Below are 26,391 nucleotides of genomic sequence, written 5' to 3'. Positions count from 1 at the left end.
AGAACCCCTGTTATTTATAACTTTATTTCTCAAGAGAATAATTTTATTTGGTATTTATTTCCATTAGAAAATGAAACTAGGTCCCGATAAATTTTTTTGTTTCGTGACTCCCAAAAACTGTGTTTGCGGCAACATCAGATGAGAATTCAAAAGCAATTACGCCCGAGAAATTCGCTTTCAGCTTTCTGGCCACACAAGGCGAATCCATTTGTTCAGCGTTCTAAGACCTCTGCAAATAGAGACATTACCTGGACGAGGATGTAAGATGTTGAGGCGTCAAATATTTACACTAAATCTGTGACCCTCAAACGGATCATGTTCTCGTACATGTAACATCCGAAAAATGTCACGCACGTTTTGAAACGCACGTGCTGAGCTATTGTCCTGCTAATTAGATCTTTTGTTTTTCCATGTCCTCGTTGCCGTCGCCGTCGTGGTTTGCTTAAGGTCCCTCTATTTAGGGTTTGATCACACTAATGAAAAAAGATGTGCGTTTCCTTAGCTCGCCACATTTATTCTTTGGAAAATTATTTTACTGGGTGGCGATGTCGCTTAGCTTGGCACGTCTTGACTCAGGCCGAAGAAAATCATCGAGGTGGGCCTCATGAAATTCTTGTCAAATGTTTCAAAAACTTTGTATACCCTTGGTTTGCACGCAGAAAAAAAAAGACAAATTTTGAACGGTATTTCAAAATATTTTATTCATCAGTCAATTTATGAACTGTGTTATAACAGCCTGAGGAAAAAGCAAAATTGAAACAACCGGCGTATCGGTCAAATGAATTCCAATTTATTCAACTAGGAGTTTGTGAGTTCATTTTTCCCAGTAAATTTAAGAGGGGGTCAATGTTTTGTGACAGCCGAAGATATACATCCTTAAAACATCATAAAAATTTTAAAGAGTTTACACCTCCGGTAATAATTTTCTCACTCGCAACTGCGCAACAGACATTGTTAATCCTATGTATCGTACGTGTATCAGCTGTATGACGTCTTCGTAGTGATGCCATACAAGTACTCGAGCGGTTAAAAAGCCCTCAATTCAAACTAAACCTCGAATTTAAGAGGATACTGACATTCTCGCGCTTGCCAGGGACGGCAACAGCTCATACCCCTAAATTCGTGGGTGTACAGCATAACAAAACATTGGGGAGACGTCAATGTATCTCAAACATGCATTTCGTCCGAGAAGAAGCTTATTCTAGCTCATACTGATTTAATTACGAAGGCCACGATCTCAAGATATACCTCCAATATCGTGCACAACTTGATGTGAGAGTGTCAGTATCCTCCTAACAAAAATCGGAGACGTAAAGTTGAGGGAGAGGTAAATCTGAAGATGGCAGAAGAAATCAAAGCTGGTGGCGAGTCTTCCTGGTGGCAAGGTGACTGTAAACCTAATAGAACGTGTACTGTAACTCCTATCTTAGAATCAGCAATGAATAAGGAAGAAGGACAACAAGAGCGCTTATCTGAACATCAGTTTTTCTAACTCGTGATTTGTGACCGAGATGAAATTTGTATCATATGACCGCGAGGGAAACGCAGATACTGCAGAGGCGCTCACATAAATAGAGGCGGGCGATCCTCCCTCTAACTTTAGAACTGCGACAAGTCAGACCAACTGGCACAGTTTGGAGCACCTCAGGGTCTCATAAGGCTCTTCACATAAGAAACCATCAGCAAACTAATCGTACAAGCAGGTGGTTATCAGCAATGTTCTCTGAACGCGGGTCATCACGAGAACTATACCCAGTCCGTTACAGACAGAACAAGAAAGCGAGATATTCTTGCTAAGAAGAAGGATGTATTAAGACTTTTCAGTCATTCACTTCCTTCTAAAAGCACCTTAACAAAGGAAAACAAGGTGTCAGCGTGGAAACTGCCAATCAATGTGGAGGGGGGAAGAAAACATCTTTTACCAAGAAGTAGATGTGGTCGAAAATAAAAATTTGGAGGATGTTACAGTAGAACAGTTGTAGGCAGAAGCAAGATGTATTGTCCAGCATCCAAGGTTTGAGGAAACTGGTGAAGGCTGACTCCGTCTGCATTTGTTTTGTTACAAAACATCACTACACAACGCTTCCTTGGTTTTCGTTTTCCTTGTTTTACACCCTATTGTTTTCCGTCCATATTGTAAACGTCAACGCGGCTAAGAGTAGTGCAGTTTTGGATAACTTGAGCGTGAACATATATGTATATATATATATATATATATATATATATATTTTTTTTTTTTAACTTCAGGTCGTAATTTGAGAACCATTACGTGCTTGTTATTTCCATATAACCAAAGCACTGCCTTTTTAGACGGTGAGTGCAAGGTAGTCCCATGACATGTGCTTTAATGGTTTCGTCTCTCAGGCCGTCGGCTTGTTTTATTTACGATAAACGAGCGCGCGTAATTTACTGTTCACTCAGCTGACATTGGTGCATTTTTGAAACGAGTAACCTTTCGGAAAGGATTGATTTCATCATGTTTCCGGTTGCAAATGAGAAACAACGCCTGAGTGTGGCGCTCATAACGAGGCGTTTCTTGTAATATCCGTTTACAGTATGTTTCTGATATTATTCACTACCATTGGAAGTTAATTAAACTTAGGGACACGAATATGCTACATATGCTGCTCAATGTTAGTTGTAATCATTCCTGGAGAACTCTCAGCTAGAGAAGAAATGCATCGAGAGAAATAAACAAAAAGTTACAACAGTTGAAAGTCTTCCTTTGTGTTACTCACTAGTCTCCGTTAAAAAAAATAAAAAAGGATAAATCTTGTACATTTCTGGAACGTAGAAGAAGAGTTTTGTTCACGAAACCAGATGACGAACTCCCGTAATACGCGACAACACTTTGCGTTTATTGAAGTCACGCTTACTCAAGAACCGACGGGCTTGAGGTCACAGTGATATACACCGGACAAAATCTAAAGTCAAATACTTTTTGGCTTGGACTAAAAAAAACATTTTTTTAAAGTATAGGGCTCGATAATGGTCAAGAGGAAAAAAATATGGGAACATTTATTTTTTTTACAGCTCTTTGGAATGGCGCACAGATTACCTGTGGCTCCAAATACAGACATGCGATCCGACGCGTTGCGATTATTTAACCTTCAGTATTTTATTTCTCACTTCGTATTTCATCGTCTCTAAATGGTGGCTCATAGCAGAATGGAACACATCTTGTTTTTTTTTTCCGCTCGTAAATTTCGGCATCAGCTGAACAGCCAGGAAGTTACTTTCAGATCTTGATGTTACGCTCTTCACTTCCTTACACACGTATGACGTGTCACCTCATGTGACCTGAATCGGACCGTTTTCAAAATGGCCGACGATTAAGCATCAAAAAAAATTTGTAGAAAATTTGATTTTGCATAATGTATTGTTAATTTGCTCATTAAGGATTCTTTAACCTAAGAGGAATGTACTGGGACAGAAGAAAAGGAGAAAAATGTAGGGTCAGTTACCCTTTATTGAATTTTACTAGTCACGCAATCAAACGCCGGTGTCACAGCGGATTTGACCCACCGCGGATTTGGACCCCCCTTCGCAGATTTGGACCCCCTACCAAACGTTCCTTTTAAGCATCGTTTGTATCATACTTGGTCCCTAATTCTATTTGGAAGCTTTTTGCCGATATTCTTTTCCATCACAAAACAACATTCCTCAGTAAAGGTAAAGAAAAACAGCCATTTCGTTCCAATTCTGCCGCATGTATTATAGCGAGTCATACAGTATACGCAATAATTAAATGCGAACAAACTACTGCATTCTAACTCTTAAAATTGTTCCAGTAAATCTTTGCTTCTTTTGATGCGAATCAACATCAATACGAAACGTCATAACATTTGTGGAGACTGTTGCATCCCGTCACAAAAATAACTTCGTCTGATTTTTAAATAACATTAAACAGTTTCTGAACAAGAACGAAGTAATCAACACCGAAGAACGAAGTAATCAACACCGAATTGTTGATAGCGGCGTTGTGTCCCTATCAATAAGCGATCATTCGTTAATTTATTGTGTGCTCAAGCTGGTGTCACAAAGGCCACATCGAGGACAATAGAATATCGGTCATTCAAAGGATTTGACGAAAATGCCTTCATCCAGAACGTAAAAATGTTCCGTGGCACATTGTTGACGATGAGAGCAATGTCAACGACGCAGTCTTGACTTGGAACAAATTATTTACCGAAGTTGTGGTTCTCATGCACCACTTAAAAAGCGTCGAGTAAAGGGCACAACTGCTCCTTGGATGAATAATAAAATCGCTGAAGCGATGCGCGATTTGCAATTATCATCTTGGGAAAGCACAGAAATCAAACTCTACATACCACTGGGGAATGTATAGCTTTGTTTTGAATGGGGTATAACCTTGTTCCTGGCTAATGATACATCTCTTTAAACAAAATGAGGTGAAAACATCCACCAAAAGATGGCAGACTAGCCCGCGGTTTTTTCCGGTTAGGCTCTAACTAACAGCTCTTAAAACCACCCAATATTTTCAGCACGATTAAGCTTCTTGGTTCTCCATCCTCATGTCGTTGTATTAATTTTACTTTCAAACAAAATTTAAGGTCATGACTAATATTTACAGTAAACTTGCAAATATGTGTAGCTCTACTTTAAGCACGAAAGATTTTATTGTAGAATAGTGCTAATGTTAATATTTAGTGTTTTCAGACCTGGAGAGCTGTCTTGTTCACGATCTTGATCTGTTCTGCGCTGAGGAACTTCCAAAGCTAAAACAAGAACACAAAGGAAAATATTATTTGTCTTCCCTGAGCGCTTCAGCGATCAGTTCATTTTCCAAACTTATCAGTTGAAGTTCAAGTTAAACAAGCCACAATACAAAAGAAAAAATCGGTGGTTTCTTTGCATACATGACGACTTCAACACGGACAAAGTGTGTAATTCTGCGAACCCCACACGAGTGGGGTTCGTGCATATGTATCAGCACTGTTACCTAGTAACGCGTGACGTATTTTACGTCACGTTCCACTGGGAGTCTTAGACGGAAGCTGTGTAGTGAAACCTGTTTGGATGCGGATTGAGAAACTAGGATAGAACGAGAAATTCGAAGTGAACCACGTCTGGTGTTTTGACTGTAATTTGGAAAGCTTTGTTTGCTAAGTGGATAAAGATAAAGCTGATGTAGTTGAGAAATGGTTTTGATCTTTGAAATTCATAAAGATTTCGTCCATGAAAGATTATGCAAATTTACGCCTGAAATTGAAGCGAACCGTAATTTGAGCTTTTTGTTTAATAAGTTTGAGTGATATTTAAAAGAAAAAGTCAGTCTTCTTTAAGCGAAGACATTGTTCACTGAAGGGAAAGGTTTCTTCGCTTTCTTTTCCGATCAGGCAATGTTCGATCCCTGATCTCTCGTGGATCACAGACGCGGCGATTCCACTCCGCATTCCATCCGTCAAAAGAAACGATCACGTAATCATCGTCTACTTCTTCAACAGTGCACGCACACTAAACTCCTTCATCGACTACTTCAGCTTTGAAGCCTACAGTTTGTGGAAGCGCCATCACGTTTTTAGTCAATCGTGCGTTTAGCTCATGCGATCAAAACAGGTTTGCGATCGATAAAGCCGGTCAACTTATTTTGATGAATCTGCAATCGGTCGCTAGGAAACTTAGTGGTGTCTGAATGATGAAATTATAAGATCCTCGCAGCTAAGAACACTACTGAAACTAGTAGTAGTAAGTAGGACCTGAAAAAAATTTCAGGCCCGTACGGGATTTGAACCCATGACCTCTGCGATACCGGTGCAGCGCTCTACCAATTGAGCTAACAAGCCAACTGGGAGCTGGTCAATGAATTGGGTACAAATAAACATCCGAGTGAATGAAGATTTAGATATATGAAAATTCACATATTTGCACTGCGGTGGAAAGATGAAATTATAAGATCCTCGCAGCTAAGAACACTACTGAAACTAGTAGTAGTAAGTAGGACCTGAAAAAAAAAAAAAAAAAAAAAAAAAAAAAAAAAATTGGCTTGTTAGCTCAATTGGTAGAGCGCTGCACCGGTATCGCAGAGGTCATGGGTTCAAATCCCGTACGGGCCTGAAATTTTTTTCAGGTCCTACTTACTACTACTAGTTTCAGTAGTGTTCTTAGCTGCGAGGATCTTATAATTTCATCTTTCCACCGCAGTGCAAATATGTGAATTTTCATATATCTAAATCTTAGTGGTGTCTGTTGTCCCAGGGTAATTGTAGCGCCTCGTTGCGCATGTGCCGATTAAAACCGGAATTCTTAATGAATTACACACTTTGTCCGTGATGTCTCCTATAAGCTTCATTCCGTGGTAATTTATGTCTTGCATGACAATCTTAAGTTCAAATTAGAGAATTTAGCTGCGGCTCAATTTGAATAGATGTTTGGTACAAAAAGGGAAAATTCCTAGATGAAGGCGACCGGGGGCAGAGGTAATTTATCTTCTCTTGAAAATGAAACTTACGACTTGGATTTCACATAATCAATATTCCAGAGACAGAAAGAGGGATGCCCTCTCGATTGTGGTGTTTTGGGAGTTTTACCCGGCGTCCTTTGGTTGTATTTACCCATTGCTATAACCGTAAACATGGTGAAATATTTCTAACACCGAGTTAGTGTGTAAACTTCAATACTAGTCAATGTGACTGTATAAACGGTCAAATCAAATTACGAACTTCTACACAATGTGAAACACACTTAGCTGCGTTAGACATGATTAACAGCCGATAAGAGAGATCGAAATTAAAGCGGTAGATTTATAAAGACAAGCAACCTTCGGAAACATTACAACCACTCGATCAGTATTACACAGCTTACTTCCTTAAGTTCACGACGCTCTTAGTTTATTCTGAAAATGGTTCACATGCAAGCATAGCGAGCTCCCGAGCCCCCGAGCCCCCGAGCCCCCGAGCCCCCGAGCCCCCGAGCCAAATTTTCCACAAGTACATCTCTTTTTAAATGTTGTGACAATAGTTTAAGGGTTCTGCAATTTTTCATCAACATTTCCGGGGAAACGAAAGTTGACGACCTCGCGCTCGAATGTTTATCCAGCATCTTCAACCCTACGTTATCTTCTATTAACCTTGATCTTGCTTCGCTATTGGTATTTATTAAAATCACATACGACTGTATACACGATGATAGTTATACTGAACCAGGTTGTTCGGGGCATCTCCGTAATCGAGGGTACTGCAAACAACGACTGTCATCAAAATATCTTCTAACTCGCTGCACCTAGTCTTACCTGGAACACAGAGGTAAGGATTCAACCAATCTGTTACTCAAATCTCTTGGGAATTTCATCCACAGTTAGAGTTCCTTTCCTTCGGTAGAGGTGTAAAACTAAATGATTTTAGGTAACTGTACAGTACTTTTACAAACAGGAAATTCGACGAGACGAGAGGCAGGAGACGAATGACGTTCGATTCATCGCTTCGTTTGTTTCCTAGAATTTAAATATGTAATCGTGAAATTAGCACAATTAAAATAATCACTTGACCATGACAATGGAAATCAAATTTCCTAACTGTCACGGGATTAATTACTTGATGAGGTCTTTGCCTTACTTTACGGTAACATTCCTCTGACCCCTATTTTTATTCAGTGGGTAAATTTACTTCCTCGTGTTTATCTTGTTTACATTGTTGTCATTTTCATGAATGTCCGAAGATAAGTTAAACCGAGAAATTTTTCAAAAATAAAAAACCTGCTCGAGACTCTGGGTCAGTAGAGTAGAGACAAGCAAAGAACCGGGCGAGTTAAAGTTCCTGATCCCACGGCAGCTTTTTCGCTCATTTTCATCAGCCCTGCCTCCTCCCCACCCATCAAAAACAAATGGTGCATTTTTGGTAATTCCACTCTTTTCTTGTTTTTAAGTTCTACGCTGAATGCGTGACTGCACTCACAGGTAGCCCACGCTCGCAAAGTTAACCTTTGAAACTATGCAAATATGATAATAATTTTGGCCGACGAATGAAATATGAGGACTTGTCTGAGAATAAACTGTTGCATACTTAGACCAGAAATTTGAAATACTTTTCAACAAATAACTTTACTTGCCTCTATATTGTTTGTTCGTTTGAATTTTGCAAGTTTTTTGAAGCTGATTTCCGGCCGCATAGGTAGTTCCCTCTCTTGCCTCTCTCAACAGCGAGCTAATCAGCCGCAAACCAGCCTCAAAAATTCGAAAAAAAGCTGTGCTATCTTTGTTTTCAATCAAAACGAAATCAAACTTTCAAGGTGAGAATGTGACTATTCCAATCCTTTAAATTCCACAATACAAATATATCGAAACCTACCGATTATAAGCTCAGCGACTATACAACTTTGTACGAGGTTTAGGAAGAGCTTATAAACGGAGGGGCCTGTATCGGGGGGGGGGGGGTCTATAAACGGAGGGCCCTATGTCCGAGAGGGCTTATGAAAACAACAGAAAAAGCGAAAGCAGCTGGGCGCTGATCAAAATACGTTTTGTATTTATTGGTTTTTAATTAAGCTTCAAAACGTCAAACGAAAATACTAACAACACGAACAAAGCTGCAAGATAACAGAGCTGAAGTTCAGACTTCCCCCTTAAAGTTCATCTTTGCTGTCCTAGTATTAAATATTTTTCTTTAGTATTTTATTAATATTTTTTCTTTGTTGAAAGGTAGATGGGCATTTAATCTTGGGGGGAAGGCTTATAAATGGGAGTTGGGGGCTTATAAGCAGCAGCCTACAATGGTTATATCTTTGCTGTACTCATGTACTAACAAAGTGTTAATGTAAAAGCTTGGACTTCCTGTGGTGTGTTAGGCTGTAAGTGGGGTATTGTACATCTTTCTGTTACAAAATCCAACTGAGGTGAAATGAGCCATAGATATTTTTAGTTTATTAGACACTCTTTCCAAAAGCTCGGAAAAGAGAGAGCCACAATAGGATATAACAAATCCTTATCAGCATCACAAAGTGCACTGCCACTCTGACTTCCCAGGGACAGAGGATGGGGGCACTGATGCAGAAATATCAAAACTTGCGGATTTCAGATGACAATTAACAAGCAACATCATGAGAATGCACAGGTTCAATAACAAGCCATCAAACTAAGTTAAAACTTGACTTCTTATGATCATATGCCCAGTATTTTTTTTCAATGTCTGATCTATCTGTGCTTCATGGGTTCAACTGCCCAGCATTTAAACTACTATTTCAGTTTTAAAACATAATCTAACTTTTTAAATGAAATGTAAAAAGGACACAACATACTCAGTATGCCAAGTAATTCTCATATATTTCATATTAGCAGTAATCTTTTTAAGTTTCCACAAGCCCAAAAGTCTCCTTACAACATTTTTCATCCCAGACAAAAAGTGAGTGGGTCCCCTGTGGTGTCTTCTGTCTCTGAACTTTGCTGCAACAGGTGTGGTTGTTCTCTCTTTGCAAGTTTCTACACTAAGTTTTTCTTTGCTTGCAACAAAAATACATCATCAAACCAGAGGGAAACCTAAGAGAGGTAAAAAATTAAATACATAATTAATTTTTCATTGATAAGAATCCCTATTTTATTTACAACTTGTCCCATAGGAAAAAAAAGACCAGGCACACCAGGTTTTCTACTGTTTAAACATAAACTTTCTCTGAACCTTTAACCCCAAATAGTGACAAGCAACTAATTTCTCCTTGCAATATTATCCCTAAATTATTATTATTATCATGAGAATGAATAGAGGACATGATTACTATAATGAAAAAAAGCTCTTGATTATTGAACAAATTCTCCTTGTCAGAACATTAGGAAATACATAGAGAAAAGAATGGAGAATATGCATATATATTGATGTTAGAGTGTAAAGAATTCAAACAGACAATACCAAATGCATGTGTATAAATTAAGGATTCTATTATATCATTGTGCTTCTACGATTTCCTTGGCTTATAGTGTGCTCTTCCAGGAATTGGCACATGTGAGCACAGGGTGCAGATGGAAAAAGTGTATAACAGCAGAGCAATAACATAAGAATCATCTTCCAAATATGATGAATTTCATTTCTTTTTTCCATTGCTCAATTCTATGAATCTAATTTAATCTCACATGTATTTTTAAGGAGAATCCCATGAGCTCAAGTACATTAAATTATCTTAATTCATTTGATGTTTAGAAAGCTTTGGTAACTGCACAAGCCATGGGAGTGCCTTTTGGAAACCTTTCCTAACAAATAATGAGTAACCATAAATTATGACATGCAAGAGCTGCTTATGCATTTTTATGTATGATATGTTCTAAACAAAATCTCTTACAAATACTACTCTTAGTACATTCCTGGTGCACATTTCTCAAAACATTTTTAACCAGTTGGAAAATGCCTTAAGATAATTATATTGTTTGATTTGATCATTCATTAGAATGATCACATCAAATTTTATGAACACATCAAGTTTAAATGTTTTTTTTTTAATTATGAAAAAGTTTAGCATTGTTTAGTTATCTTAAAAAGCTTTAATTTCAAGCCAGTGTGTATGGTATGGAAATAGAACAATCAGGAATGAAACATTTTGTTTCAGTATATAATGATTATCATTAGATTATTTTAAAGGTAATATTTGAATTTAAGTAAAGAAAGCACAACAGTCCTATGTCTAGGTGACTTGCTGTAGTCTCTTATTTATCTTGAGTCCTTAATTTTTGCAAATGACTGTTAATTAAAATTCAGAAGAAAATAACAAAAAAGGACACCAACAATTTGACAATGAAAAGTTAAACCCCATCCCTCTCTCACTGTAGGACAGTACCCACTACATGATAAAAGTATGAACCTGATTAATTCTGATTAAAGCTGACTAATTTGAGAGTATAGGAGTTAGCTTGAGAGTACACGTTTAAGTATGTAAGTACTCAAAATTCTTTGCAATTGTTTAATATCATGATGTTATACCTCCCAACTCAAAAACCATTTTTTATTTGACCCTAATTTTTCCCTTTGGCTTCAACTCAAGGAACATTTGAGAGTCTTGGGAAAAGAAAACTTACTGTTTCCCTCGAAGCCAGACATAAGTACTTAATATGTTTAAGTTCATTAACAAAGTTTGAACTGAAACAAACTCTGGACAGGTATGGCAAAGAATGCATTGCATTGAAAAACCAAGGCTTCCTTTTTCTATCACCCCACTCTCTGTTGAGAACTTAACCCTGTTCACTTGGCTTTACTAAACTACACTTAAGAAACAACCAGTAGAGTTGTTTGTCTAAGTATTTAATCACTTGGCTCACTTTTGTAGTATTCACTCAGTACAACAGATGTGCAAGAGCTACTTTTATCACATGGAAAAGAATGCTTGATTTATTATGGGTTTTATGCTAGTAAATTAGATGTAATTGGTTGTTGCTAGATGATAATCAGAACAAAAGTCAATCAATTCCTGTAATTAAATTTTGCTCTGTCTCTTGATAGCAAGAATTATTCTAAACATCTGTCACCGAGTACAAGATATACTACTGTCAAGCAACATGAAGTCTCCACCAACCCTGACAGGACACTTCTGTGCCCCCCCTTGACTATCTTGTTGTGACAATAATTGAGTTTGTGGTTTGAAATCTAACATGGTATCAAAGCTAATTAAACACAGAAAGAAAAGAGAGCCTGGTCAGTCTACCAGGAAACTTACTGCTTGTCTTCTACAGGCTTTGAGAGCTCAAAACTCCTTATCACAGGCATGTTTGGTAATGTTGTCTTTCTGGGACACTGACAGAATCCATAAAGAAGGGCCTGAAAAAATTTAAATAAAAACCATTACGGAAATAAAATATCTAAAACAACTTGACAAATTTTTGGTTGACCATTAAAACAATCTCAAGCATACTCTCAGAAATATTAAAAACAAACCATGTCCGATTTTCAGTTGAGTGAGTCAACTCTCAGATCTCGGAAGTAAAAGGATCAAGATTTCAGGTAGTTGGTTAAGAGGAGACAATTTGGGACAGATTTGAACACTATAATGATCTTTTTACTTGTCATACAAAGTGCTATTTATAACATTGATTGAGCCTAAAAACGATCTAATATTTCCAAGCTTTTCCATGACCCTGTCTGTGATAGGCTAAAATACTATAATCAACCAATCAAAGACAAAAATGGCAATTTGGTGTCTTGTATTTTGCAGTGGCTAAAGTTGGTTTCTTTCTTTTTCTCTTTTTTTTCCCTTCTTTTTCATATTTTAAAATATTAATTACAAGACCACACATTACATTTACAATACATCAGCTACCTTACTTTTACAAAAAATTACTCATGATCAATAAATGATATTATAATCCAACAAATACAATTATTTGCTTGTGGGCAATTGGTCTAAGCCCGTCACATGACAGAATATCCCCTAGCTAAAACTGGGGGATATGCAAGAATATACCTCAAGTGATATTCCCCAATTTTCGAACCTTACATCTAAAATGGAAAACTGTGTGTTTATAGATTTGATTCAAGATGAAGAGCGTTGCTATAGGAGGAAAATGTTTCTTTTGTTCACAAAATCATTTCAGAGAACACTGACACACCATAAACAGTAGTCGGTTCATTAACAATTTTCTTGTGTGTTGAAAAATATTTGAAGGATAATAAACATAAAAAATAATATCCATTATATACTGAGCCAAAAAAATCAGAATTTCAGGCAATCAAAATTAGACATCTCTTCAAGACAGATTTATAGGGTAATATCTTATCATCAGTGTATATCAAGAAGCAGGTAAGCAGGTGAAGGGGAAAATTATAGAAAGGAACTGCAAGATGTTGGAGACTTGCTCAGCAAATGTTGATAAGCTGAACAAAACAACAGCATCATTAGTTCAAAAAAGATAAATAAAAGAGAAAAAAAGATGCAAATCTGGTGGTTTGTGGGGATCACAGTCCCAGAGGACTGCTCATAAAGGCCAAAAATACTTTTAACAGTCCAAACAAAAACATTCTCTGTAATATACTTCCACACAAAATAAAAAAAAAAAACTGAAGAATCAAAGGAAGGTGAACAATTTAAGCAGTTGCTAAAATAAATTACCTATAATAACTCACTTTAGATATAGAAAACAAAATAAAGGAGAGCAAAAGACACTAACAAATGTTGTACCAGATCCAGGGAGAAACAGCTGGTTAAAGACAATAGGGAACGATTTAAAGCGAATGAGAAAAATGATAAATAAATCAGAATTAATAAAATTTACAGTAAAGAACTTATACAAAATAAGTAACTTGAGCAAAAAAAAGTAACAGATAAACAAACAAACTGACCATATAGCTTTCTTCACTCTTTTATTTCCAAGATCTGATTGTTAGTTCTCCTCTCTTGCTGTTACATTTTCCTGGTAAATTAGGGACAAGGATTCAGTGTTAGATCAAGATGACAACTTTGACATGATAAGTCTGAGTATTCTCATTACCTGTTTGCTGGAAAATGTATATTTATTATATAGAGAAGTTGCATATTAATCACCTCTGAAGTTTAAGGGTTAAAAAAACTCTTACAAAATTCTGCAAAGCCTAAAATATAGGAAACTTAGGAAAGAAAAAATTAATCTTATGCATGGCAAAATTTTTTTAATTAAAAAAAATATATATGAAAGTAACAGACTTGAAAACAAAATAGTTTTATAAAAATGCAATGGAAAGAAAAAACTATAAGAATTTAAAATAAGTTATGTCAATGTGATTTTTGGCAGCAAGAAAGCATTTCATTCATTTCTTAAAAGTTTCCTTCTTTCTTTTAATTAAGTCACATAAGGGGGCAAAATTTCAGAAGAAGACACATATTAAACAGTTAAATTACTCTCTGTAATCCTAAAGTGCAGTGGCCAGATCACTCACCTACGTTCTCAAACTCTTACGATTTCGCTACGATCTGCCCCAGTCGAAGAAACTTTAAGACTTTTTGGTGCCCTAAGTGTCTTAAAATGGCTTATGTTGGTCAGCTAAAGCTTCTCCTGCAGCCACAACAAGGGTTGTTTTATCAATTGCCCACGTCTGTTCGATCTCTTCGAAAGCCGACCTTCTAATTGAAGGCTATTTGAAGTCATAAAAGTGTGAATCCACGCTGCCAAACGACTTCCAAAAGTCCAAAAAATTTTTTTTTCTTTTGGGTCTTGTTCCCAGTAGAGACATTGACTCAAAAACTAAAATTATAAGATCTGGAAACATATCAAAGTACTCTTCGATCGCCATTTTGTAAAAACATAGTAACCTAGCCTGTTATGGACAATACCGCTACAGGGCAGCTACTGAAGGCTCAAAGATTGACATAGATTGCAGTATTGGCGCGAAAATAATTTGACTTGAAAAACAAAATAGTAAGCTTCTAACTTGGACAAGATTTTAACAGCTTCTCGAGCAATATCTCGGAAAGAAAATAATAAAGAAGTTATCAGCGCTGCAAAATGTCTGATACACCTCCATTTGATTCGTTTTTAATATGGAAGTTGGGGATTGAAAGTGACAAGGAATATCATCTTAGCTGTGGACGTACCCAACCCTTTGCTGAAATTGTGGCATGATTTTATCAAGACACAGAAAAATGATAGAAATCACACCTATGGCAATGGCTTTTTCAAAGGTAATTTCCGACATCTTTTAATGTTTGATTTTAGTGGGATGCGCAGACGCAGTAAGGTGAAACGCAGCTCGTGTTGCGTCCGCTGACTGACCTCGATTTCTAGCCATGTTTAAGCCTGTCTCAGTATTGGCCATCTGGGGCAAACTCCGACCTTTTCTTCTATTTCTTGAAATAACGCATCCTTGCTGCAATCATCTTTGCAACGATCTCAATCATTTTCAATCTATTATCTTTGTACTTAATTCGGCTTCTCGGAGCCATTGTCTTTATACCATACACGTTGTATTCGCAAAAAAAAACCGACATTTGAAAACAACGACTTGAACGCTAGAGGCGACTTCAGTGTTAACCCTGCTACGTTTTATCATTCCTTAGGGATTTTAGTTCTAATAGCCCAATTAAATTTTTGTGCACAGCCTGTGAATCAAATCTATGAAATAAAATATGGTATCCTTCCTCGTACTAGTTTATAAGAATGAGTTTGCTAGTACATGTATGGCTTTACACAATGATATTTTCCAGGCTCCAAAATAATCACTTTCCTAATTAATATTTCCCTTAAATCTAATGGCTTGCTAAAATCCTCAGTCCCTCGCCCTGACAGTCCAGCCTCATAAACTAGTCTGCAACAGGTGTGAGAAGCAAATGAGTGACAGAAATAAGCGACCCTGTTCCCTTATACACCTTTCTCAATGCCGTTCGCTTAGTTTAAATGTGGCATTTAAAACATTTTGTATATACTACACATTTTTCTATTTAGCCAGGGTACCTGCATAATTATTTCATAATGGTGTTCACAAGAAAATGGCTGGGTTGAAATATATCATAATGTTTTGCCAGCAGGTAACTGTATTAATGAAAAATGTTTAAAAAAAAGTGCGCATTCAATGTATATCCTGAGTTGTTGCATCAAGTTGGCCAATTTTAACAAATACTCAAGCCCTTTTAAAACCTCTTATGTTAAAATTTTGTCAGAGTGAACTAGTGAAAGTCTTAGTTGATGGTCAAATGAATACTTTTTCAGATCAATAAAATGTATTGTTGTTTTTCATGGTAACCGTCATGTTGCCACAACTCCAGTTTCCAGGACAGAATTTCATAGAGGCTACCATATCAGACTTTTGAATCTCTTTCATGGGTCAATAGCAATATCGACTCAACTTTAAAACTAAATATGAAACTTAATTGATCTTTGGATTAGTTTCTGTAATGCACAAAGATATTCTAGTTCTAGCCCGTCTTCGTTGAAATCTAACTTTCGCAGCGTAGGAACCAGATGGTTGACAAATTTAGAATTTCAGTCGCAAGAGTTGCCAGGATAGAGGACGGTTTAAAGACATGTACATTGATATGCAATTACAGCATAGGTCTTTGCAGCCAGAGCACTTGAAAGAGGAGAATTTAAACATCGACAAGAGTTGAAATGTGACTTTTCAGTGACTACTGATCCCGCGTGTAAACCCTTCAATGGACCGGTGATATCTAGATCTTTACTCGAAGTCGTTTAACGTCGTTTCATTCTGTCTAAACCAAAATTAACAAACATGGGCAATAAAATATCATTTCAACCGATACAGACATCTAAGGAAGAAAACATTCTATATTCTGAACAATCCGTTCAAACAATAAGGAACGTCAACGAAAGTCTTCAGCTGCTTGAAAATACCGCTGACTAGCACGCGTGTTGATATGTTGATCATTCTGCAAGTTGTGAGAATATCGTCCTTCCGTTCCACATCTCGTTAACTCTTCGAGAGCCAGTGCATAGGAATTTTTAGAAGTTGAAGGGCTGGAAAATAAACTGACTGGAACTCCGCTTTTAGGGTTGGCTATGTAAATCTATATTATATTTGACAGGGACCACTCGTCGAAGCAGGGGTGAACTTGTTGTTGAACTTTCAATGGGGCGAAACCTCTATAAACCAAAAAGAATCATGGGAGTTAAGCCTGAGAAAGAGACATTTTGTATTTGATTTTTGCTGAACTTTCACACTTTTTAAGAACAAAAAGGTAGCTCAGCATCTACAAATTTTATAATCTAAGGCCGTTACACGTTTTATACTTATCCACCACACTGAGACAAGGGGAATCTCACTCTATACAAAATTACGCTGTTAATTCAAGCTAACCACAAACGATTAATTCAACTCAAATAGTGTCTAGCATCTAATTTTTCCTTACAGTGTCAACCTAAATCAAAAATTAAGAACACGAGAATATAGTAACTGATCACTAACTTAAGAAGCTCTTAACTGTTAAACCAATTCTCTTTGTCTGTTCCTTGGGAAATGCACAGAGAATAATAAGGAGAAAATGCATTGTAATGTCAAGCTGTGAAGTATGAAATAAGATGCTTGAGGGTAGTAATGTGCTTCACATGCTCTGGACGACAGAGCTAAATAACGAAATGCTACGTCACAGTTATACGGTCAATAACACGGGCTCAAGCACTCGAGGTTAAAATTCAGCGAAATTTGCGGCGAAAAGTAGGGCTGTCATTTAAAACCAAGGCATTTTGTTGTCGTTGAAGGCATTTTCCCATTTCCAGTGTTTTTAAGAAGAAAATTAAATTTTGAAAATATTTAGGGGTGTACAAAGTTTTTGGAAATTATTCCGTAAAAAAAAAGCAGCAAGGAAAAACCGCCCAGAATCTTTAACAGAGAAAATCGAACGTGCAAACGACTCAAAATTCGTTTTCCGCGCCAGAGGGTAGCGCATGCGCAGACGTTATTCAGCTCTGTCGTTCTGGACGTCTGAGTGAATTCCGACCTTAGCATTCTTTAGCTAGCGGTTCTTGAGTGAAAAAAATACGAGTAAATATGTTTTCTTTAGAGATAATTTTTCTCCTATGTTGAATCGCACGGAAAACGAACGACTTACTAGGCGCGAATGCTCGACACACGCTCTTTAGAGTACTCACAAAGATATTTGATGTAATACAGAAACGACTAAGTCTCTATAGTATATGATCGACTAAGGAGAGGCATTTCCTACAATCTCATTGCAACAATACTGCTCTGCTAGAAGTTTACATTCCACCAATTCGTCACACAAGGTATCGTACAAAACTTTGTAAGTAGCTTCGCAGCCTCCTTTTTGTTTCCAAGCCATTAACATTTTATAAGCCTTCTCTGCCAGCTCCTTATTGGCTTGATCAAAGTCATCTATTGCAGGTTCGTTGAATCCCAGGCGTCTTCCTAATGTCTTCCATTTTCCTGCAAGTTCCCTGGACAGACATTCCAACTCCTCATTTGACGGTTCCCCATCTTTAACCAAATATATAACTGAGGATAACAACAGAGGGAGAATAAGAAATTAGAAAAGGGATGCTTCAAGGCTTTGGCGAATAGCAAACAGTTGTGGCTAAAGGCGACTTCTCTTTTTTTGGTATCATTCAATACCGAATCGTCAGCCCTTGAGATTGTCAAGCTTGGGCGGGGATACATTTGCAGCGGCAAGGAAACCATTTTTCCAACCCATACATAAAAAAAAAATAAAAACACTTAGGAACTTTTCCAGACTCATTATCTATTTCTGACCTCTTATTTCGCGTATGGCCCGACAAGCATCTTGAAAATGGAGGTTATTAACGTCTCTTAGCTATAGTCTCCAGCCGTTAATGCTGGAATAGGTCGATGTAGTTCAAGATACACGGGTGTTGGATTAATGATAGAGCCCACTTTTAATTCATTATTTTTTATTCTCTTATATAAGTGGGTAAAGAGGATGTCTAAGAAATATAATGCCAGTCTTTCTGCATAAAAAAATTTTACCATGCATAAACGCGTAACAACAACATACAAACTTGAATAAAATACAATTAAAAAGGAAAATCCATCGCGACATTTTTAATCTCAGTACTACCTGCAGATTGGAGTATCCTCTTCCTTGGAGCTGCAACAGGGCTGCATGACGATGATTCTGAATTTGGACGCTTTACAATTGAATGTTTCACACTTTGGGAGGAAATACCTGCAGAATAATGGGGTTAATGAGATGGCTGGCTTGAGAACTAATGCAATTTTTATGGCGCTGATGGTTCGGAAACGTTGATGTGGTGATCCTGGACTGTGATCATTCGGGTATGACCTAGCGTTCACAAATTAAAGTGGTAAGTTTTGTCGATTTCTCTTATAAGTAACAATCAGCATTGACAAATTTGACGAAGGGGGCCGTTATATGGAAAAATATTCGATTCAAGATTTCATTTGCAAAGCAATAGCGGGTGCAAACGATTCATCACTGTCAGAGTTACTCCATCATTTTAACCATACAGCCAACGGAATAATTTCTAGAGAATTACACTTCTTTGTGTATTTCCCAAGCCGTTTTGTGCTTTATTCGTTTTCAGCATCAAATTCCCTACAAGGAGGGACGCACGCACCGTGGTCTGCATTAAGTTTACTGATACATAACAGAGACAATAAGCCATCACTGTTGAGCATGAGGGGGCACGGCCCGATTTATTAACACATGAAGTAAGGCAGGTTATTATGACTTCCCGTTGAGAACACGTGCTTTGTCACTAAAAGCTACATTTTAAAAACCCATAGAGCCTACATTTCTGAATTTACATATTTTAGAACAAGATGACTGGTCTTATGTAATTGTACTTATTCGAACAACATATTTTAGAAAAAGATTACTAGTCCAGTAAATTGTATTCATTCGAACAACAACAAAACCTACAACAAAAACAACAACTTACCACTTCCTTCTTCAAAGTCAGAGGTGACAGGAATAGAAACCTAAATGGAGGAGGAAATTTGCAATATTACGGGTGCGTATGAGGTGAATAGAAATGAGGAAATAAAGAAATTTACCAATTAATAAGAAAAAGGAAAAATAATTAAGAAAAAAGGCAGAGGCATAGAAAGGGACTTTAAAGCAACTGAAAAGTAAAGTAATCACAAAATCAAAATAAAAAATTTGCAAGGTCCTGCATGTTCATGTATTGTTTTCTGTGGGCAGGACATTTCTTTACCTATTCGACGTTCCTCAGTGTTTTGTTTCTAGTGATTCGTCCTTAATAAGTTTCGTGCCGCCTTAAATGACCTCATTATCTTACTCGGAAACTAGCTTTACTACTCCTAGGAGAAAGAAACCTAAAAATGGAGAACTTGCTAAAATGGCTTCTTTTCATCTTAGTAAGCGGTCTGACCATAGGCAATGCACTTTGGAAGTAAGGTGAGATATTTTTATTGAGAATTTGACTGTATTTTTACTTCCTAAGAGCGGTCGTAATTATTCCAATATAAACTAAAATTTTTGCCATGACTCTTATTTCGCAAGATGATCATCTCACAACTGGAGCTTGGGCTGCCTGTGGTTAAAGCATTGCTAATCCTTTTAATTAATTGTCACCTACTGTAGTAAGGTTGGCATCAGTACTTTATTAGCTCTGGGCTAAAAGTGCATTTAATTAGCAAATCCACAAACCGTAAGATGTCACCTACTTGAGACGCTAATACCATGATAATGTTGCACAAAAGTTCCTGATTTTGGTCGCAAAACTTCACTCCTGGAACACTCTCACTTCCTAAGCAAACTTCACCACCTGTGTAATAAACTTTGTTCTCGTGGAATCTGTTAAAAATGAAATGAATTCAAATGAGGCAAACCTAACGTACACCAGCCGAGTCTTCGTCTAGAAAAGCACACGTTTTGAAATCTTTTCTTACAACCGAAAATGACAGCACATTTAACGAGAGCCCTACTGAATATTTGAAAACGAGCATTTGAAGACAATAAAGCCGAAACAAAACCAACATGTATATCTCCATGGCCCTATTGATTGATAAGAAACCTAGAAAAGCCATGGCGAAAAATGGTTCACTGACAGTTGAACAATGTACAATTTTACAATGGAAGGAATAAATCATTTCTATGTTAAACTAGCATGACGTAACCTAGAAGTATTCAATTAAATCATATGTACTTGATGGGCCAGAAATAAAATTTATTATATTATACTTCACAAACTGCAGGGCATTTTTCTGGTCTGTGTCCTGGGGTATGATAGCCTCGGAAAGAGACACCAAAATTTTCTCCTCTCCACAAACTGGTTTAGAAGAGCAGCCTTCGTCTTTGTAGAGTACGACACATTCCGATATTTTCCGTATTACATCATAATACAGTCTTTGAGGATAGCAAAAAAGTTTGAGTTTAAAATGTCCACGAACACCGGTCTCACACAAGCAAGTAAAAAATCGGGCATGCTGAGGCCTAGTCCTATTGCAAAGTTTTCCTACAAACTCAGTGAAGCCCGAAGTAGATTGTAAAAGTGATCTCATCAACTTGATTGGACGGAATCTATCGAAAAAGAAAAGGAAAAATAAAACACAGCTCAAGCAATCCAATGGAAACGATTATCAGCCATTGCACAGTAATCTTGAGTATATACTTACTCGAGTGGTCATTTCAATTATTGAATCTATAGTTAACTAAAAGAAATCCATCTATGTATGACTGTACACTAAAATACGTTTGAATTTCCTCTACGTCATGCGTATTATTTTTCAAATAAAGCCGACGAGAAATACTTACCCAGAGAAATGCCTAACTTTAAATTGCACTTTCCCATCTACAAGACGTGGCGGTTCATCTAATTTATCTGTAATGTCTTTCCAGTCATGTGCTTCACATTGTAATATCCTCAGTTCACCGGGACGTAACTCTGCCAACTCTTGTTTTTCTTTACGGAAGGTGAGAGAAATCCTTATTGTTACAGGCGCGATGAGACTAACATTTTGAGAGCCTGAAATGTAAATAACTGGACCGACAAGTCCTCCCTCTCCTTTTAGCTCACTGCTCGGGAATTCTTGTGCCTGGATTTAAAAGCAAAACACGTTGTTGGGCATGTTAAAGCACTCCCAGCGTAAAGATAATTTGCTTTACATTGTGGAAAGTGAATTTCAGGATGAAATTTTGAAATTATCTAAAATTATAGTACACAATGTAAATGTCCTTTCAAAGTTTTATGTAGTAATATAAGCATTATTATGAAAAAATGTATACACTGGACTTAATATAAAAAGTCTGATTCATTAAGAGCACTCAATCAATATACAGTAAAGAGTAAAGTTCACATATAACCCAATATCTACCGCAGTTATTGCAGTTATCATGTCGAGTTCAACCTCTGCCTAGTTTCCAAGCCCTGACTGTCTGTGAAGTATTCTTAAACTTTTGCAAATTTAAAGAGATGTCTTCTTTCGTAATTTGTTTAAAAGATGTATAATAAAACAATAATTTAATTTGGTTTTTGCATGATGTCATAACTCACCAAATCTTATTTCGTGTTGTCTTCGGCTTAGGCAGATAACTCAGACCTTGGTTTTGCTAATTCATCATGATATCATGCATAACTTCATCCAGTAATTGCATTAATTGCAAACCAATACAAACCAATTTACCTGACAGGAATGATTTCAATTTGACATTTATATCGAAGCAAAAGTCTGTTTGTTGCTTAGAATGAGTTTTCCAAAACCTAGTTTTAAAAAGGGAATGCCCAGGATCCATGAGTATACATGGGGACAGTAGCACCACAAATAATTCGAAGTTACCAAAACTGCTGATTAGAACTTTGTCACATGTATCTTCACACACATGCAAGCACAAGCCCAACTGTCCTCTATTTTAGCTTAAAGTTGTTAATTAATATCTCTCTTTCCATGAATATTGCTACCAAGTTCATAGAGTGTATGGCAAGTAACTGAGGGTACAGGTTATACTATTGCAACACCTTTGTTTTATCTCCTTGCTTTTGACAAGACCCTCACGCCAATCCTATGACTTTCAAAACTGAAAATGAAAAAGTTGCAGGACTCATGCATGTATATAATTTTATAGTTCCATGCACCTTGATTGTCACACAGAAATCTTGATAAACAGGAACACAACTCTGAGGAATTTGGACACTGACATCAGGAAGGTCAGGCACAATACAGGTCAATTCCGGGCCTCCTACAGTACCTCTTGAAAAGGTGAAAGACTTAGGACGCCAGACTGCAGCAAATGAAGAAACTGCTGATTTTGTACAAACAGCTTGTGCAAATGGGAAAAGCCACTTGGGAACTGTTGAAATTTCTGCATATAAAAATAAATGATTGGAAATGCATCCTTCAGCTGTGTTTTGAAGTCTTCAAACAATAAAGTTACCTCCAACAGATGTCATTATGATATTTATGCTTCAAAGAATAAAGTTTGCAACAACATGGTTATTGAGGAAAATTTATATTATAGTGATTAAAATGCATTGGAGACTTCATGTAACATTTTTGCAATAATTACACGTACTGCTTGGATACACCTAAAGGGTAAACGAAAAAAAAGTTCTAAAGTTGGATTTGAAATGCCTATGAAGAAGCAAGAAGTCTACTTTGACATTATGAGTGCAGCAGGTCATGCATTGCAGGGATAGATGTCCGCATCTAAGTCATTGCACACCTACTCCTTCTCCCTTAAGTCAACTGATAAGTTCGGGTTACAAGTTGGGTTTAATTTTGGGTTAGGAGAGGGGGAGCTGCACATTTCTCAAATGCTGACATTGATGCCAGTGAAAAAGGGAGCCTAGGAATATCATGATCATTCATTAAGTTATTCACACCTGTATTTAATAAAAACATAACGTTACCTGATCCATGCCAAGTATTCTGTGTCTTTAATTCCTTCCATTCATTGTTCTCTTGGTCAGTCAGTTGCTTGATAACCACCTCATACCCCTCCAAATATGGGGCACTGTGCATCAAAGATACAGTAAAACTTACTCCTTCAAAACTTTTCTTGTAATCCAGATCTGGTGGGCCATCATGAGATATTTCAATAACGCTGCTAACCAATATCTCATCACTGGCAGTGGAGGGGGAGAGGGTCCTGGGGTTCCACAATAAGCATCTACATGTAAATGGCACAGGTTGTTGTACAGCTCCACTGCAAAGTTTGATAGAGGCACCAGCTGCCCTCAGGTGCCATGAGTCTTCCTTACCTCCGATTTTTCCTCTGAAATACAAAGGAAATTAATTATCCAGCATTTTAAGATATTGTTCCCAAGTGGAGTAAGCAATGACAAAGGTATTTAAAATGCAAGTGGCAAACTGGCAGTTTGAAAAACTCATTTAGATATTGACACTTAATTTCAAAACTAGATCTAATAAATGTTATTTTTCTTTATTTTTCTTTTCTTTTCCATTAATTTGCTTTTCCTTGACTCAAATAGCCTCAAGTTATAATCATAAATCAAAACATTTATTTAAATGAATAAAGATTTTTTTAAAGCCGGTACAAATACATGTATGTTATTTATCCAGTACTGAGCTGGTGTGTAAAATGTTATAAAAGTTGTCTTTCTTTTTGTCTGCAATTTTATTGATTTCCTAAAACAATCGGTTAAATCTAATTTGTTGCTGTACTTTCATGGAGCTTTCTCATTAGTTGGGAAATCGATGCACTTTAGAGCAAAAAATAGCGCATTTTATCAATAAATCGTGCCAACGAGAACCAATCAGATTGCAAGGATCACCAGTGATTTGAGCACGAATGTAATAAATTTTTAATAGCATTACAGTTATTAAGCATGAACTTTATTAACTAAAGATTAAAAAGAAAATAAAATAAAAGAAAATAACTGTCATTTATAAAGAGGTCCGGAGGGTTGTTCTTTAGTCAGAGCACTTTGTCAAAAGTTGCCATTAGTTAACACCTCCTAGCAACTCCAACCCTGCTCTTTACAATGGTCTGTGCATCCATGAGAAAAAAAAGCATGGGAAAGGCAAAAAACTGAGTCATTGCAGAAAAACCCATACCTTTTGATCAAAGTCTTTTCATTGTCTTCAGTGTCTACTGTTGCATCTTCTATATCTGCCAAATCTTTCCTGCCGGTGTAATAAGGTACCTCATCCTCCTCTTTGGCTGGGGAAATTATTATTTTGAGGTGTTTGGTTTCAGTATACAATATAACGGACATTTACTACCAGTTAATTCCCAATATCTGTTCAACCAAAATTGTTCAACATGGGGTCTTTCCGCACTAACGAAAAAGTTGTTTATTTAGAACAATTTTTTCGTCATCACTAAATTTTGACAAATTTTGGCCAAAGCCGACAAATCGTGAAACACATCGCCGACAAATTTGTCCCAAGTAAAATCTGGACAAAATTAATTAAATAAGCAAGACCGTGATAAACTTGTCGATTAATTATCGCAAAAGCTACGAACAGCGTGTAGCTGAACTGAAATCAGTTTACTACAGAGGCAAAAATTCTCTTTTGTCGCAAAACTCTGGGATTCTAAAATTTTAAAACGGCTTTGAAAAATCCTAGAAATTGGAGGTGGAATCCTTTGGCAGACTAGGTCGAGCGGTAAGAGAATTTTTCAAGTTTGAAATTTATAATATAGATGTAACACTCAAGCAAACTTTTATCCTTTGATTTTGCCAGGACAATTTTAGGCTGGAGTCATGAAAATCGCGAAAGCTCGGATATGCATTGATTAAGAGTATAAGATAAGATTACCGTATGACTCTCCTTCTCCAGCCTTCTCCCCCACTTCTTTTGCAATTTGTAGATGACACTCACGGTACTCGATTGCCTTACGAAAGTTGCCTAAGCTATGAAAGGCATTACCAAGACTTCCATAAGCCCGTCTCTCTCCAGCTTTATCCCCCACTTCTTTTGCTTTTTGTAGATGACGCTCGTGGTAACTGATAGCCTTATGAAAATCGCCTAAGCTATGACAGGCATTGCCAAGACTTCCATAAGCCTGTCCTTCTCCAGCTTTGTCTCCCACTTCTTTTGCAATTTGTAGATCACGCTCGTCGTAACTGATAGCCTTATGAAAATCGCATAAGCTATCATAGGCATTGCCAAGATTTCCATAAGCCCGTCCTTCTCCAGCTTTGTCTCCCACTTCTTTTGCAATTTGTAGATCACGCTCGTGGTAACTGATAGCCTTATGAAAATCGCATAAGCCATGATAGGCATTGCCAAGATTTCCATAAGCCCGTCCTTCTCCAGCTTTGTCTCCCACTTCTTTTGCAATTTGTAGATCACGCTCGTGGTAACTGATAGCCTTATGAAAATCGCCAAAGCTATGATAGGCATTGCCAAGACTTCCATAAGCCCGTCCTTCTCCAGCTTTTTCTCCCACTTCTTTTGCAATTTGTAGATGACGCTCGTGGTAACTGATAGACTTATCAAAATCGCCTAAGCTATCATAGGCATTGCCAAGATTTCCATAAGCCCGTCCTTCTCCAGATTTGTTTCCCACTTCTTTTGCAATTTGTAGATGACGCTCGTGGTAACTGATAGCCTTATGAAAATCGCCTAAGCTATCATAGGCATTGCCAAGATTTCCATAAGCCCCTCCTTCTCCAGATTTGTTTCCCACTTCTTTTGCAATTTGTAGATGACGCTCGTGGTAACTGATAGCCTTATGAAAATCGCCTAAGCTATCATAGGCATTGCCAAGATTTCCATAAGCCCCTCCTTCTCCAGCTTTGTCTCCCACTTCTTTTGCAATTTGTAGATGACGCTCGTGGTAACTGATAGCCTTATGAAAATCGCCTAAGCTATCATAGACATTGCCAAGACTTCCATAAGCCCGTCCTTCTCCAGCCTTGTCTCCCACTTCTTTTGCAATTTGTAGATCACGCTCGTGGTAACTGATAGCCTTATGAAAATCGCCTAAGCTATGATAGGCATTGCCAAGATTTCCATAAGCCCGTCCTTCTCCAGCTTTGTCTCCCACTTCTTTTGCAATTTGTAGATCACGCTCGTGGTAACTGATAGCCTCATGAAAATCGCCTAA

General features: G+C 37.3%; 1 protein-coding gene and 1 long non-coding RNA gene across 2 annotated transcripts in view; both read right to left on the bottom strand.

Moving 5' to 3' along the window:
* LOC131769437 (tetratricopeptide repeat protein 28-like) overlaps nucleotides 1–26,391 on the bottom strand; it is a 65,332-nt gene that overhangs the window by 26,988 nt on the left and 11,953 nt on the right. The window contains exons 6-13 of the mRNA XM_066166371.1: nucleotides 25,098–25,850; nucleotides 24,390–24,495; nucleotides 23,222–23,586; nucleotides 22,448–22,674; nucleotides 21,130–21,410; nucleotides 20,557–20,895; nucleotides 20,040–20,169; nucleotides 19,292–19,331 (exon numbers count right to left, since the gene is read on the bottom strand). Of these exons, the coding sequence (XP_066022468.1) occupies nucleotides 19,292–19,331; nucleotides 20,040–20,169; nucleotides 20,557–20,895; nucleotides 21,130–21,410; nucleotides 22,448–22,674; nucleotides 23,222–23,586; nucleotides 24,390–24,495; nucleotides 25,098–25,850 (2,241 nt within the window). The remainder of the gene's footprint in view (nucleotides 1–19,291; nucleotides 19,332–20,039; nucleotides 20,170–20,556; nucleotides 20,896–21,129; nucleotides 21,411–22,447; nucleotides 22,675–23,221; nucleotides 23,587–24,389; nucleotides 24,496–25,097; nucleotides 25,851–26,391) is intronic.
* LOC131798093 (uncharacterized) lies at nucleotides 8,527–14,177 on the bottom strand. The gene is made up of 4 exons (XR_010717622.1): nucleotides 13,842–14,177; nucleotides 13,269–13,339; nucleotides 11,650–11,750; nucleotides 8,527–9,490 (listed from the first exon to the last, which is right to left on the bottom strand). It is a non-coding gene; the product is annotated as an uncharacterized lncRNA (long non-coding RNA).

Source organism: Pocillopora verrucosa, chromosome 5 (assembly GCF_036669915.1).
Source record: "Pocillopora verrucosa isolate sample1 chromosome 5, ASM3666991v2, whole genome shotgun sequence".
NCBI lineage: Eukaryota > Metazoa > Cnidaria > Anthozoa > Scleractinia > Pocilloporidae > Pocillopora > Pocillopora verrucosa.
Note: the sequence above shows the minus strand (reverse complement) of the source record. Positions and strands in the feature narration are given on the sequence as shown.